This window comes from Ostrea edulis, chromosome 6 (assembly GCF_947568905.1).
Source record: "Ostrea edulis chromosome 6, xbOstEdul1.1, whole genome shotgun sequence".
Taxonomy (NCBI): domain Eukaryota; kingdom Metazoa; phylum Mollusca; class Bivalvia; order Ostreida; family Ostreidae; genus Ostrea; species Ostrea edulis.
In genome coordinates, this window is record NC_079169.1 from 31,259,394 (window position 1) to 31,275,918 (window position 16,525).

At 36.0% G+C, this 16,525-nt stretch overlaps 1 protein-coding gene across 1 annotated transcript in view; it reads left to right on the forward strand.

Annotated features, from left to right (window-relative positions):
* LOC125645846 (aquaporin-1-like) overlaps window positions 1–16,525 on the forward strand; it is a 62,655-nt gene that overhangs the window by 19,174 nt on the left and 26,956 nt on the right. Inside the window, exon 2 of the mRNA XM_048871711.2 lies at window positions 15,606–15,831. Coding sequence (XP_048727668.2) covers window positions 15,631–15,831 — 201 coding nt within the window. The 5' untranslated portion in view covers window positions 15,606–15,630. The remainder of the gene's footprint in view (window positions 1–15,605; window positions 15,832–16,525) is intronic.

Below are 16,525 nucleotides of genomic sequence, written 5' to 3' on the forward strand. Positions count from 1 at the left end.
TGCTGGAATTCCATACCACCTACCTGGCTACCTCTATGGGAAGATGGTGGTTTGTTGTTCTGAATTTAACAAGAGGATTCCCCCAACTTATAGAAGGGAATTACCGCCTTAATTACCGATAGGCATCCTTCCTGTATTTTTAATTCTAACTTTGGTTTTACTATATGACATTTTTAATTCCATGTTACCTTATAACATTTCATTTTCCATTCTTAATTTTATATTTTACTACATGACCTCCTTTCTTCCATGTCACATTATCATATTTCAATTTTCTATTTGCTTTCGTCTTGCTTCAAGTCATTCTTATATCTTGATTATAATTTATGACATCTTAAGAATTTACAACCTGACTTTTTTTTTTATCCAGATCCAATCTGTATTTTCGCTTCCTTTACTAATCCCATTATGCTTCATTGCATTCATCATTTTGTGCCTCATTATTAGTCCCCTACCGACGAAGTCGAAGGGGACTTTAGGTTTGCGCTCCGTCCGTCCGTCAGTCCAGTTTTTCGCACTTTTTTCTTTGTTCTTGCACATATTTGTTTTATATTTGGTATGTTGCTTTGCCATAGCAAATTACAGATCAAGTTCGAATTTCATCTCGGTCCGTTGATTTTTCATTAAGTTATGGCCCCTGGACTTGGAAAAATAGCATGAATTATCAATTTTCCGGACTTTTTTTGTTGTTGTGCTTGCAGATATTCATTTGATATTTGGTACATTACTTTGCCATAACAAGTTACAGATCAAGTTTTAATTTCGTCTCGGTCCGTTGATTTTTCATTAAGTTATGGGCCTTGGGCTTAGAAAAATAGCATGGATTATCAGTTTTCCGGACTTTTTTGGTTGTGCTTGCAGATATTCATCTGATATTCGGTACATTACTTTGCCAAAACAAGTTACAAATCAAGTTTGAATTTTGTCTCGGTCCGTTGATTTTCATTAAGTTATGGCCCTTGGACTTAGAAAAATAGCATGAATTGTTAGTCTACATCCAAGCTCCTCATCTTCGTAGATGCAAGGTGAAGATAACGAACAGTGATCAATCTCATAACTCCTACAAGCAATACAAAATAGATAGTTGGGCAAACACGGACCCCTGGACACACCAGAGGTGGGATCAGGTGCCTAGGAGGAGTAAGCATCCCCTGTTGACCGGTCACACCCGCCGTGAGCCCCATATCCTGATCAGGTAATACACTCATTAAGACTTCTAGCACAGTAATACAACAATATAGCTAAATTATTCATGATATCCTACATGTCACAGTTTATTGACTTGGTTGAAGACCTAAACCTAATTATAAATTTGTCTTTTTTCTTGGTCTAGTCTCTATTCGAATAGTAGTTGATTTCCAACCATTCCTATCCTGGTTCCCCAATTTTCCCTTTTACTATAATCTACATAATGAACTTTGTTTATTGTTGTGGTACAGTGATTTTTGCAACAGGTAGGGAATTACATGTATGTATTGCCATGCAATACTCTCAGAATGTTACACTAGAGGGCGCTGTCTTCGCTATATAAGAACTGCTCCCAGGATACGAAACTAAGTTGTACGACTTGTGGAGAACAACTCACTTCCCACGAGAACAATGAGTTAGAGCCCTGCTCGTGCCATGGCAGCGTTAAACCTAAGACCTAAACATAACTAGTGATTGCTCCTTCGCCAAACGCTCGATATTTAGAAGTGAGAATCACAGGTCTTTTGGATATGACCTTAAAAACAGAGGTCCCGAGTCGCAGCTAGCGTTGGTACGTCTAAGAACACTAACGTGACTAAATTTATGGTACTTCACCTACAATGTGAGTGATGCATGTCTCAGTATGAGTGAAAAAATTTCGACGGGACGTAAAACAAAACAAAAAACCCATAGCCAATTGCTAAATCGGTTGGGAATGTTGGAGGAGGCTGGGTTCTTTTCATCGATGTAATCTGACATTTCCACTCTCACCTCACTACTCTCATAAAATATGAAAGGGGGGGGGGGGGTAGCTGGGGGCAAGCGGCCAAAAAAATAAATAAAAATTAAGACTTCTACAGCCACCCCACTGATGTACCTCGATCCACCCCAACGATGTACCTCCATGTATTTTTTTTTCTGCGAGAGAGTACTGATCCTCTTCATTTAATCACAGGGGCTAAGCCCGTTTTGGGCCCGAACTCTGCGATACCATAAATATAGTTCGGGCTTAACCCCTGTGCATGTAATCATAGTCTTTTAAGCAAATAGACGATGATCTGCGCATGCTTAGTAGTCAGCTGAGAGGGTTAAGCTTTCGGACATACCCCGCTTTCAGAAACGCAATCTAGGCCCATATGAATATTGGCATACCTTAGTAGGACTAATTTACGCTCAAGTATACGTCCTTTTGAAAAATGGGCCCCTGAAGTCGTCCAACTGTCAGTTTCGTATCCAGGAGTATAGACGCGACGTCGTAACTTGTTTACAGAAACAAGTGTCCGTGTCCGGGAGAAGTTGCTGTACGTGTCCTATCTCTGGCCTAATAATGAGACATAAAATGACGAATGCAATGGAGCATAATGGGATTAAAAAGGATAGCGGAACTACACGTTGAATCTCGATAAAATCAAAAATGCCAGTTTGTTTGTAAAGAGTCACAATGGTTTGAATTGAAATTCTAGTAATTTACACGTCTGTCTGTGGTGGAAATTGAGACCAACCTCGTTTTCAACTTAGTTTGTGCTGGATCAGTTCCCAATTCTTGGGGAGGGACAAAATTTTGACATGCACAATTTGTCCCGTTTTTGACGTTTCGATTTTGAATGTACCAGTGTTGATATTTTTTGAAAGATTTCATTCCTGTAATAATATTGCGTTAAAAAAACTCGATTTGATCTTCAAATTCAAACACTAAGTAAATAGTTTATGATTTTCACATTAATAATTTTAAATTTCTAATTGATACTTTTACAAATTAATTCATGCATGTATAATGTATTTGAATAATTGAAAACCATGAGCAAATTCATGCAAAATATTTATATCTGTCTGTACATTGTGCGTACACTTTCTGTAACGGTAAAGAAGGAAATGCAATCGACCAGACCAAGATTCGAACCTAAGACGTCATTATTTCTGGTGTCAAACAGGTGCTTGACCACCGTTGGAACTACAGTATTTGTGTATGTGGTTTTTGTTGTTGTTGTATCACACAGTTATTTATCTTGTCGGACAGTTGAACCGGTTTGATTCATTGATTTGTACGTCTACCCTTTGATATTTTCTAGATTCCAAAACAAACACACTTCCCTGTGCAGAAAGCAAAATGCCTAATTTTTAGATAAAGATGAGAGAGAGAGAGAGAGAATTGACTGTATATGTCTGAAATGTATTTTTCTCAAAGGGATTAATGTTAAATATCTATAACAGATATTTCTCATATCTTGTCAATTTTCAAAATTCTTTTGGTGAATCACTGTGTATGTTAATTATCTTTCATTTGATACCAAGTTTTGTATTACACACATTTAACAATGAATTCTTGGAAAAACAATTAGGGCTTTTATGGGTGGGATACCTTAAGAATGTACTGGTATGATCCTTTACATATAGTCTCTGTCATGTAATGGAATGTAGCATGGAGTTCTGTGCAGCTGTGACTTCACTTGCACTTTACCAGTTGCACCGTGCAGACTTAATTTTAATGTCAGTTTTCTCTGTCATAATAAGGACATGATAAAAAGCTGTATTTCTCATCGGTACTTATGCATCACGCATAGCAATAAAGATTTAAATTTCATCGATCGATTTTTATAAAAGTGAATTACATACATAAGTGTACCATTAGAGCAGTCACATCAAGGTGGGTTTTTTTTTGGTGATCTCATCACTGTATTGATGAACGTGCAGCTAGCTCACGAGTGGGACAATTTACAATCATGGATCATTATGTTATAAGCAAATGTTTACATTTCCAATGTCTTTGCCTTTGATATCACTACAAATGTGTAATGATAACAATTTCCACGGACGTGAATGCAATTGTAAACAATGCGCGTATGAATACAGATAATTATAGTACTTCTATTTTAACGGCTGCGAATTCCGACAGATATGAAACTTTAAGTAGAATGTAAGTTGCGTCGCAATTCCCATCATGTATTTTGAAATTATATATATATATATATATATATATATATATATATATATATATATCAGAAAATCGAAGAAGGTCGCATATGACGTCACTGTACCACTGAATCAACTACATGTACCTTACTAATATCAACGAGATTTTTTTGCAATCAGGACTTCGGTTTCAATCCGTATTGTGACTAATTATCGGAATATGTCAGAAAACTTGCTAACTATTTGAATTAAAATTCATAAGAAAGATGAATCTCTATACATTGGACACATGCGATACAGAGAAGTATTAGCTCATAGATCAATAATAAAGTGTGGTAATTGATACTTTGACATACATGTATATGTATACTGTGCAAACGATATCTGTAAAAGTACATGAAGGTATGAACTGACGCTTCACGTTGGCATACTTCTAGAAGCACGTTAGGTACATGTAACGACTGTTCATCGCCAGCACTCGGCATCTGACCTTAAAAGACTCGATGGATGTTAGAAAGATAATTAAGAACTTTCATTATAAACATTGACCCAATTATTCGTTGCTGTCTTGGGATGAGTAAAATATACTCACTTGGAGTTAAACAGCAATTCAGTGTAAAAAAAAAAATCCTTTCCCGATCTTTCTTACAGAAGAACTGCATGCCCATGCGTGGATATTCCCCAGGGCTATTATCCAAGAAGTCTATGCCAAGACAATTTTATAGCCATATATTTTCATTGAATTTACATTCAGTGTTTTTTTCGCAGATAGAAGCGATGATAATCTTACGGAACTTCGACAGCTCTGTAGTAACCATTAGTGATACAATATCCACTAGATTTCTGTCATTCATGATCAAAATTCACGTCCACTAATGATATAGAATAAAAGGTTACTACACAGCATTTAGCTTTTGAGGTCATGACAAGGAAGATTAGAAAGAACATCGTAGACTAACGATATTTTCTCTCGATTGCGTATGTGCTGTTGTACCATGATCAATATTCCGGTAGTTATCAGCCAATCCAGTTTATCTTGTCACAAATAAAAACAAGAAAATGCAGTGATTTGTTTTGATTAGTGCATTTAATCAAGAATGGGAAGCATGTTAAAGGGACATTAGCTGGCAATTAAGAGGTAAAAACTTTTGAATTCTGAACCGTGATTAAAATGCTGGAATGCGTTGAAAAATGAAGACGAATGTCAGCTCTTAACATCCGATAGAATTTATGAGTATTACATTTGTATGTAAACTTTCTCCGCAATGAATTATTTACCTTCATACAATAATGTTTACAACTATCATTGTTTCTATATAAACAAAAGAAATTCTAATTTCAAAATTGCAAGATGTATGAATTTTAATATGTGAGTCAGTGATGAATTTTATATACTGTAAAGTTGTGTAATGTTCGGCAAATTTGACTTATATTTGGTCTCGTACAATATTTTCTGTGTGGGTATTCTTTTCTTACACAAAATGAAATTCATCTGTAGTCTTTGTTTCATCACATAAAACAGTTAAAAACACATAATCTTTCGTTACATGATATGCTAAACCATCGGCCAGTCTCTACTGGGAGGCGATGGTTCGTGGTACGAAATTTCAAAAAGATGCTGCTGAGTTTCTTGGGTAGATTTTCCAGATAGGTTTCTAGACCAAAATATATCTTTAAAGATTCTGTACATTGTACCCTTGGAAGAACTAAAACCATCACTTGACCACGTCTGGACAAATTGATCCTTAAGACTTTGTTTTACAGCGTATGTTATCCACTAGATCGGTGATACCACATATCATAAAGTCCACATAAATTCAGAATTCTATGAATACATTCAAGCCATGAATTTTTAAATGTGCCATTATAGTACTGTGTATGAACATTTGTAAAGAATACGATACCGACAATCTTATTTTCTTGACTAGACGTTAATTTGATCCAATAAGAAATCATTTCTCAAGGCTTAGCTTTTCAAAAAGAACGTGATCGGGGAAATACAATGCCTAGATATTTGAATGCTGCAATGTCAATAGATATTTTATATGCTTAACCTCTTTAAATGGAGATGAAGTAACAATATTTTCCATTAATCCGTACTTTTGAAATCAAGCGAAAATCGTGGACTTTGAATTAAGATTTTAACAAAATCATTTTGCCAAAAGAAGACTCGACAATCACAGGAATTGCTTGTAAATATACAATAAATTACATTCCCGTGGGGATCCGGTTTAGAATAGGTCCTCAGTACTCCTTGCTTGTCGTAAGAGGTTAGTAAAAGGGTCGGTCCTTCGGATGAGACCCCAAAAACCGAGGTCCCGTGTCACAGCGGGTGTGTCACGATAAAGATTCCTCCCCGCTCAATGGCCATACGCACCGAGCATACATGTAGGTCTAAATTTTTGCAGCCCTTCACCGGCAATCAACGTCTCTATACGAGTGAAAAATTTTCGAGAGGGACGTTAAACAAAATAGAACCGACCGATCAATCAATCCGATGGAGACAGTTACATGTAAATGGAATAATTTTGACAGAAATTTAAGAACATGTACAATGTGAGATTGTAATAGTATTAGTGATGAATTCATTATTTTATGGAATAACTTTATGTTTCTACCGAAAAGATTTAATGTAAAAAACCCAATTATTACTTGCAATCAGTTGTAAAAAGTTCCGGAAGAGTAGACAGCATTTCTAAATAAATTTTGACAATGATTCTACATTGCTTGTATTCATGAGCTCATCAATAGAAATTTCATTCATTCGTTCAAACCACTTTATATAAGATACATGGGGTACATTAGATATACATACATTTGAGGACGAATAATTATACAAGGTACACGTAGGGGAAAGGTATTTACATTTTTCTTCTTTAAGAAATTTTTTTTACATGCTCGTCTATTTTTATTGGTGTGGGTTGGGTAGGTGGGTGTGTTTACATGTATATATAATTATATAGATCTGCCAGATCGAACCAGTGATCTAGTTTCTGAATTAATAAAGAATTGGAATTGAATTGGCCATAATTATTTATGACAATCTTACTGTAACAATTTCGAAATTTTAGTAAAATCGAATGGACAGCGGCCATACTTGTGACAACCTTAGCGATGCATGTGGGACCTATTTAATCCCCGTTTGGAAAAAGGGAGAATTGAACGTATTATCTAACATTAGTTCCCGATTAAAATAGACACGCCGTTTCTTTCTGAATAGGTTCGAATCCCGGCCGCGACAGACCTAAGTCGTTAAAACAGGTAGTGACAGTTCCATCGCCAAACGCTCGGCATCAGGTGCGAATGTCACGGGTCCTCGGAGATGACCTTAAAAACGGATGTCCCGTGTCGCAGTAGAAACGCTAAAGAACCCTCACTGCTCAAAGGCCGTAAGCGCCGAGCAAAGGCCTATATTTGAAGTTCCTCACCGGTCTTGTTGACGTCTCCAAATGAGTGAAAAATTCTCGAGCGAAACGTTAAGTAAGATACAATCAATCAATAATCAATCAATCCTTCTGAAAGTAGTACATCCTGCATCTTGTTCCATTCTGAAATGTATTCTCTTTTATATGGCTGGGAATCGAGGCTTCACGAAGGACTTTTAACATTTGGGTGTCTTGAAATCAACAAACGAAATGTAAATGAATCAGACGGCCACTCTACCTAGAGCAAGGTTGATTAAGAATCACGCGATATCAATATCAGTAAAAGACGAACGCAAGAAATTCTAATCGGCTTAGAGTTGTCCAATCGATAAGAAAAGTTATCGGCGAACAATACACAATATGTGATTTGAAAACACCATTTCCTCTCCATAGGAGTAGTCACCAAGCGAGCTGATAAATTAATCAAAGAGGGATCATAGCACTTCGTCATTTTCTAGTGTCAGTTGTGGCTGACTTCCTCTCTAAACACAAATGTACAAGTCAATCATATAATCTGTCCTTTTAAAGTTTTTATACGTGAGGCTGTAGATCGCGAGTTCAAGTCCCACAGACTAACATCGCTTTTAGTTTTCCTATTATGACTTCACAATAAAACTGCATTTTCCACTAAAAATGACCGTAAGCGCTGAGCACAGGCCTAGATTTTGCAGCCCTCACCGGCCATGGTGACGTCTCCATATGAGTGCAAAATTCTTGAGTGGGACGTTAAACAATATACAATCAATCAATCACTAAATAAGGTAAATTTCTGACACATATATCTATATGCCCACCTTCGACGGGTCGTATTGTGGTACATTGTATGGGCTTTTTCGTCTGTCCGTTTTGTGTCTTGGCCATTATGATATCTTTAAGACTGAGGCTTAAGACTATCAAACCTAGTCAACTGATGCATAGTGGGGCATATTGTCGTGACCAAACATAGGTCGCCATAGCCGCCTGGAATTCTATGGGTCATATCTTGCACACTGTGAAGTCTACAAAATGTAGGACTATCAAACTGCATGTGGGGTGGGGTGTCACGGTCCATAGGTAGGTTACTGTGGCCTCATTTTGAAATTTTATGGGTAGACGTAAATAAATCGTGTTCGGGCCATGTCTTTCACACCGTAAAACTCAGTTTCGCCATTTGGTGAAACCTGGCCGGATTTTTTCGGAACCCCCCCCCCCCCAATTAAAACCCCACTATTAGTCGAATTTTGGATCTAAGTCTGAGATTTTACTCAAATTCTGACTGCTCAAAAAACAGAAAACGCAAACTTCAGTTTTAGATGATTTTTTTTTGAGAAATCCAAGCCTGGTGTCAAAATCTAAAAGTAGGTCATGAGGATGGACGCTTGGAATTCTATAGCTATCCATGGTCATATTGTTTTGGGGTCATATTTTTCACATTGTGGGGCCTAGAATCCATTTGGTGCATCTTTTGATGCATAGTGAAGTCGTGTACAGTTAGTATCTTGTATTCACCAAGGCCGGATCTGGAGGGATGATTCAGGGCTGACATGTACAATACCTCTCTTTGGATGTCACTTTGCTAATGTAACCAACCTTTCTGGTTAGAAAAAGTAACACATGCAGCACCCCCCTTTAAAATTTTCTGGATCCGCTCCTGAAGTTTTATTGAGGTGTACTCTAACCACGGGACGTTGGTGCATTATAAGTCTACAAAATTTAATCTTTCTTGCATTTATCATTAATCATTTCTTTGCATAAATATACTCTTGTTTAGGCCATTTGTTTTATATATCAAATGGAGAAACACATTCAGCATGTCGATGGTCTGTCATCTCCAATCTGAAATTTGAGTGCAACAAGTTGTAGTCAGAAACATCATGCCTCAAGAATTTTGGGTCACTAACTTTGATGGAGGGTTTGATCAGCGTTCCAATTTGTTAACTCGGGTTTTTTTTTTTTTTTTGTTTTTTTTTGTCACTACCGTTGATCAACTAAGCATATATATAAACGCACTCCACTCCATTCAAATAAAAAACTTAATGTGGTAACACAAAGTGAATAGTGGTACAAAGGTACACGCTACCTACGACAAGCGCTTTGAACAAGATGGCAAACGATTTTAAAAGGATGAAATGACTTTTTGAATTGAAACAAGATTTTTAAAGATTTATTCTTAATGTTATGGTACAAGAACTTAAATTACGAGAAGTGAATACATATCCTCCGTATAGATGATGAATGTCGTCTTGAAATAGAAATTCTCTTAATCTTCAAATTCTTCCACTCGTTCAGCACTTACAAATTTCAAGATTTGGTCATTAGCTGATATAAGAATTGTATCCTCGTTTGAGTTTTGCTTCCAAATTGTTTGAGTAGTGTGTAAAATGATTAGATTTAACAACAGTGTAAACCTTGAACTATTAATTGTAGTGCCAGGATGTCCACACCGAGTTTATAACAACATCTTGACTCATATGCTAAGACATGTAGGTCAATGAGCTCTCACTATATCAAGGATAACATGAAAATAAAAACACATACACCACAAATAAAGTAAATGTTTTCAAATATTTAGCTCAATGTTTTTCGAATGTAGTTGCTAAAGTAGACTGTTAAAATATGGTTGATATTGTAGCATACTACTATTTGTATTTGTGCCATACTTCAAAGGTACTTTCTACAATTCACAACATGGTAAGACATAGGGACAGTTAAAAAGCGCGAACATTAGCGAAGTAACTATACGAACAAACAGGCGGTTTACCATATCCTTCTGGAACTCCGATGTGAGGGGATACTTTACCCAGTCCATTGAGTGTTTGTTTGTTCACCACAGGAATGGTGTCTTTGTTCAGTTTCCTAGATTACCGGTTAAATGTGTAGTCACTGAAAGGAAATTCCGAAATTTTGCGTTTGCTAGATTTAAGCTACAGCTTTCATTCAAATGTTGACAGAACTTTTCTGGGTAGCCTTGTGCTTACTTCGCAACCAGACGACCCGAGTCTCGATCCCAGCGCCAAGTCAAACCTAAGATGTTTGACGTGGGTAGTGACTTTCATCGTTAGGGATTTTGAAATGTCTTGTGTACGATCCAATTTATGGCATTTTTTGAAGAAAAAAATAATGGTATTTAGAATTAGCTTTTCAAGGTTGATATAAAAGGTCAATGTTATTGAAAGGTGATTCATAAATTCTTTATGTGCAAACGTTTGTCACATTTCTTCTTCGTTTTTTTTTTTCTTTTTTGTAGTAAACTTCCAGAGATGAGATCTTTCATAAAGATCTAAGTTTGTTTTGGTTCTCAAGAAGAAACTCTTAAGATTTGATATATAAGTCCCATATGAAAATGTTAAATTCATATTGGTCTACAAGGGCTTTGGAATTAAGGAATGGAAAAAAAAACATGATTGGGGTGTCCCCCTCCTTCATTGTTTTATACACCTCAAAACGGCCGAACAGAGATTTCATTATAAATATAAGCAAATATTACTGTGGCAAAGAACATAAAGAAATCGTAGTCAGTCATTCCAAACTGCATTATACCAACAACAAACAATTAAAAAAAAAAAAATGAAAAATTTAATGGGTAATAACTTTCCTGTCCAGCGAAATGTCACGGTGGGCCCTACCATTTTGATTTGTTTTGCTTCGAACTCGAGATTATGATAATTTTGTCTTCTACATTACATATATCGCCATATGCTTGCTGCATATTTTAAGAGTTTTTGACATCGATATAGATCACATTACACGTTTTATTAAAATCCACTCCGAAAGGTGAGCCCAGCATTTACATGATTATGACGAAGTTTTCAAGACAGCGTCAAATCACTGTGACGCTAGAGAAGAAAAAAAAAACAACTTTATATACCACCGTAATTCAATATTCTCTAAATATACCGCTAAAAAGTAATCTGATTAACCAGAATAGCGCCATTAGAATGATGGAGCGGATCAAAGATCTGGTTTTAATCAGATGGAGTAAAATGACAATTTTCTGTGGGAAAATGTGCTTTTTAGCAAAATACAAATAGGTCATCTTCATCCAATGTTGGACGCACAGGGAAGACTTTGTAAGTATCTGTCATTGGATTTTACATAATTTGCAAATTTACACTTTGTTAAGTATCTGCCATTAGATTTTACATAATTTGCAAATTTACACTTTGTTAAGTATCTGCCATTAGATTTTACATAATTTGCAAATTTACACTTTGTTGTGGTGTATTCTGCTGAGACATAAATGTTTAAATCTCAACTTCCCAAAAAAGAAAAATTTAGTACTTTGCTGTTGAAGAAAAGTTATATATATATATATATACAGCGACCTGCGGCACCCACCGCCTAGCAAGACTGTCACACCAGTGCGTAAGTCCACTCGGCCACAACGACTTATATATATATATATATATATATATATATATAATAAACTCTAAACATATTTCAACAAAGTGTTTAGAGTTTTTTCTGTATTTTACTTCCAAAAGAGAGACTTTTTGAATATATATATAATATACTTATATATACCTGCGGAACCAAATCTCCTAGCAGCATGTAACCAGCGCTCTAGATCGCTCGACCATCTCGGCAAGACTGCCTAAATGGTAGACTGCCTCGCAAGCTCGGTCCGTCTACACGCCAAAAAACTCGGTCGTCATATTTTCCCATACAAAGTCTATAACCTATAATTATTACTACAGTAACTTGATCCGAAGAGTCGGATCACGTCGAGTTGACAGGCGCGGATCATCAGATCAAACGAGACGCGACGCGTCGAGTTTGATCTGATGATCCGCGCCTGTCAACGAGACGTGATCCAACTCTTCGGATCAAGTTACTGTAGTAATGATAAATTTATTATATACCCCCTTATGCAATTTGAATCCACATTTATAAGATAATAAATATAATCCAAATTATCAAAGATACAGACATACAGTGAAATTACATTTTGTGTACGCAGTTTTGTTTGTGACATGGTCAATATTTTCCACAAAAAAAACGTCTCGGTGATGCATTGTGACGTCATTGTGACGGCATCAGTTTCAGAGGATACTGATACGGAATCCGAAAACCACGGTGTGTGATCCGGAAAACCGGATCACACGCTGTGAAATTCACATTATCACGCCTCAGACAAAATTGTTGAAATCTAATTGGTCAGATCTTGGTCACATGACGCCGTGAAAAAAACCGTATCATGCGAGTAAAATCCGTATTGGGCGAGTAATTTTATTTATCGTCGGGTTCGACTTGCAGCCGTGTCAAAAGGAAAGACATTTGACTAAGTTGTATGATATAGACCCCCCACATACACAGTTAGAGGTCTTCGACGTGATAAATTCGTTACACAGTTAGTTAGTGACCTGATACGGAAAAATACATGGTGTGAAAAGAAAACCCGTATCGGGCTCGGCTTCGCCTCGCCCGATACGGGTTTTCTTTTCACACCATGTATTTTTCCGTATCAGGTCACTAACTAACTGTGTAACTAATAGTATCAAAGAAGATACATTGTTGGGTATATAATAAAGTTATTTAATAATATTCAATCTGCTGTATTCTTAGGGATATATATACCAGGTACATGTAATACTGAAATAATAGCTCATCACCGGGTTCAACGCAACATTGGTGGGTTTTGTTTTGTTAGTGTGTGTGCGTGTGTGTAAATCGTTATGCAGATAAGTATTTTATCATATCAAATATTTCCCTCAATTTAACATATATCCGGGGGAAAATGTATGTAAAAGTTTGTCGGTTTGTACTATCTTTCTATTGATGCTTCTCAATGACAGAAATGACTCGTGGAACTGGAGTTCTTCAATTTGTGGAAATAATATTTAGCCACTTGCAAACTGTGCACGTACTTATGTACGACGCTTAAGATGTCAGTGATACACTTGAGTTGAGAATGATTTTCGAACTTTTCTTTGCCATTCACCTTAATTTTTTTGTCAAGTTGTATGAGAGGGGGAAATATTATTATACGATTAAATCATTCAGATTTTTTTCAAAGCTTTTTTTTTTTTTTTTTTTTTACATCGGTGTATTTTAATTTAAACAATATTTTATTATGTATAATACATAAAAGGATTGGACAACAGGCGTTGCCTATATGAGCCCTCTCCATCGGTGTATTTTGTCTCCAAAGTTATTCATTTAATATACGAATGTGCCTTGTGGTTTGTTTCCTGGCTATTTAGACCATGTTTTCCCTTTTCTTTCAAAATTTCTTTATTCAAAGATTCAATAATTCGTATGTAAAGCCTGTTCCAATAATGTATTTATCCTGCTTTTCAGTCATGAGGAAAAAAGTCAACCCACTGGCTTTAAAAAGCAAAGCTCGACGAAGACGAAGAACCACACCCAATGTACTCTGTTTCCCTCATGCTGAATCAGAGGATGTCAAAAAGCGTTCATTATATACAATAATAATGATGATAATACTTTATTATTGCACGCACTATTCTTCCCCAGGGCCTTCCACTTGATACATACAGTTATATACAAAAATAATCACTTAAAACAGTCTCAAAAACATGAGCACAAGGTTATGTAACTAGATTCAGTCTATATCACTTAATATTATTGAATATCAATAATACACTATCACAAAATCCAATATTCCAGATTGCGATTAAAACACAAATGCATAGAAGTTATATACGAGAAAAAAAAAAGCATGCTTAAATAGTGGTACGGCAGCTGATAATGAATTTTTCTACATTATTTTTAAAAATATGTTGAGACTGAGAGAGCCTTATGTTTTGTGGTAGTTTGTTCCACAGGTTCACACCTGAGTATTGTAAAGAGGTCTTGAATAATTACGTGTTAAACTTTGGTAATCGATGATCGTGATTTTATTAAGATCGCAGACGATAAGAAACAAAGGATTGGAATTCAAATAACACTCACCAAAATAATCGGGAGCTAAACCGCGAAAATTTTTAAATGATAAAATATATTTGTGTAAATCAACTAGCTCATAAACTGTCAGCCAATAAAGTTTATCAAACAATGGTTTTGAAGAGGAATCTGGACTTGCATCCAGAATTATCCTAACAGCTCTTTTTTGTAACTTACATGTAAATATTCTTTCCATACCAAGTTGGATATATTACCCCAAACAGTCAAGCAGTAGTTAATAGGTGGCATAATATATGCACTGTAATAGAGCTTTCTGGTATGTAGGGGTAGAAACTTTTTTATCTTGCGTAGTGTAAATAATTTGTAGTTTACTTTTTTGCATACTGAGTTAATATGATTGGTGTAAAGTAATTTATCATCAATGTGTACACCATGAAGCTTCTCAGTCTGAACATTTTGAGTTGAATTATTTTTATTTTTAGCAACAAGTTTTAAATTTCGGTCTTCTAATTTTTATTTTCTTTGCTGTGTACCCATAGGCATACATTTTGTTTTATTTACGTTTAGCACTAAAATGTGCACTCCGAAAACGTATTCGAATACTATTAGGTGTTTAAGTAAACATTCACCATAGATCTCTGCCGCTACACTTAGTATACCGCGCAACCCCGAAACCCCGGTCTCCAGGAGTTAGAGACTGTACATACTGCTTTGGAGGAGATGCATTCTTTGACAGAAAAAATGTATTTACTATTAAACTAGAAGTGTCCTAACGGGTATTTGGTAACACACTCATCCTCAGATCGATTTCCATGCCAAATTATATAAATAAATAAAAATAGAAATTAAAAAAAAATAATAAGAAAAGCGAAACCGCGTTCCAGCAAAACCGATCCCACCAATGTTGCGTTGAATCCGGTGCTCTTGTACTTAGATCTATATATGAAACTTCTATTACTAATTTAAAGTGCACTTTTACTGGTCCTAGTAATAAACAAATCTGTAATCTTACATGATCTGTTTTCTTTGAGGCGTACAGAGTGATAAAAATTTGTTTGGGTAAATGTAGCGCCCCCTATCGGGGTTGTGAAGAATGCTGAAGATCACTGCGCTAGCAAATATCACCTAGATAGAAACCGGATTCGTTTACCCTATAAAATCAGTTGACGCACTGCAGTCAATTACATAGCTAGCGAAGAAATCGCACTTGCTTCAATCGGACGTCATTTATTACAGATTTCTTTTGTGAGAGCTGTGGATTATGGAGGGTTATTTTATGCACGTTTCACAAAAGGTGGCTGAAGTGAGGTTTGGAAAGGATGCTGAAGAAAAGTTTTACTCTGTTCGGGAACTGAAGACCTGGAAGTTTTGGCGTGCAGTGCTGGCGGAGTTCGTAGGAACTATGCTGTTTGTATTCCTGGGCTGTGCTTCCACTCTAACAAGTCCCATCAATCCTGTCAGGGCAAGTAGACTCATTTTAAGAAATTAAATTCAAATAGTTCATCAAAACAGATCAATGACATCGAAGAGTTATTCATTTATGAGGATTACATATGTATATTATGAGTCTAATTTGGCCACTTGATACAACATTTAATATATTAAGGCGGGGTTAACCTCGATATATTTATGAGATATTTAGAGTTAAAATGCTGGTGATCCTAAGACAAGACATTAATGCACGACTTTTCCGGGATTTTTTTTAACATTTAATGAAAAAGCGCATATTTTTGTTCCATTTTCTTTCCCGCAAAGAAAAAGAATGAAAGAGCGCGTTGGAGAATGCTGTGACAAACTTTTGTATACATGTATATTTCTAGCGCTGAATGACAAGAAATATCGCACAATATCGCAAAATATCATATCGCACAATATCAAAATTTTGTCACATAAGACTTTTAAGTTTAAAAATAAGACTGTATAACGGTATCTAAAATTTTGAAAATTTTACTATCATGTTTTACGTCCAAATGAGTGCCTGGCAGTTCTTTATTCGTGATTCTCTCGTGGAATGGTACGGAAATAAGTTATTTTCTAGACTTCATTTCCATTGTGTTTCATAGATCATCAGGCTATTAGACTAGAAGCTTTTTATCTTTGTAACATAAACAATAAACTGTTCCATCAGCACAGGAGACTGAACTTAATGGTGAATG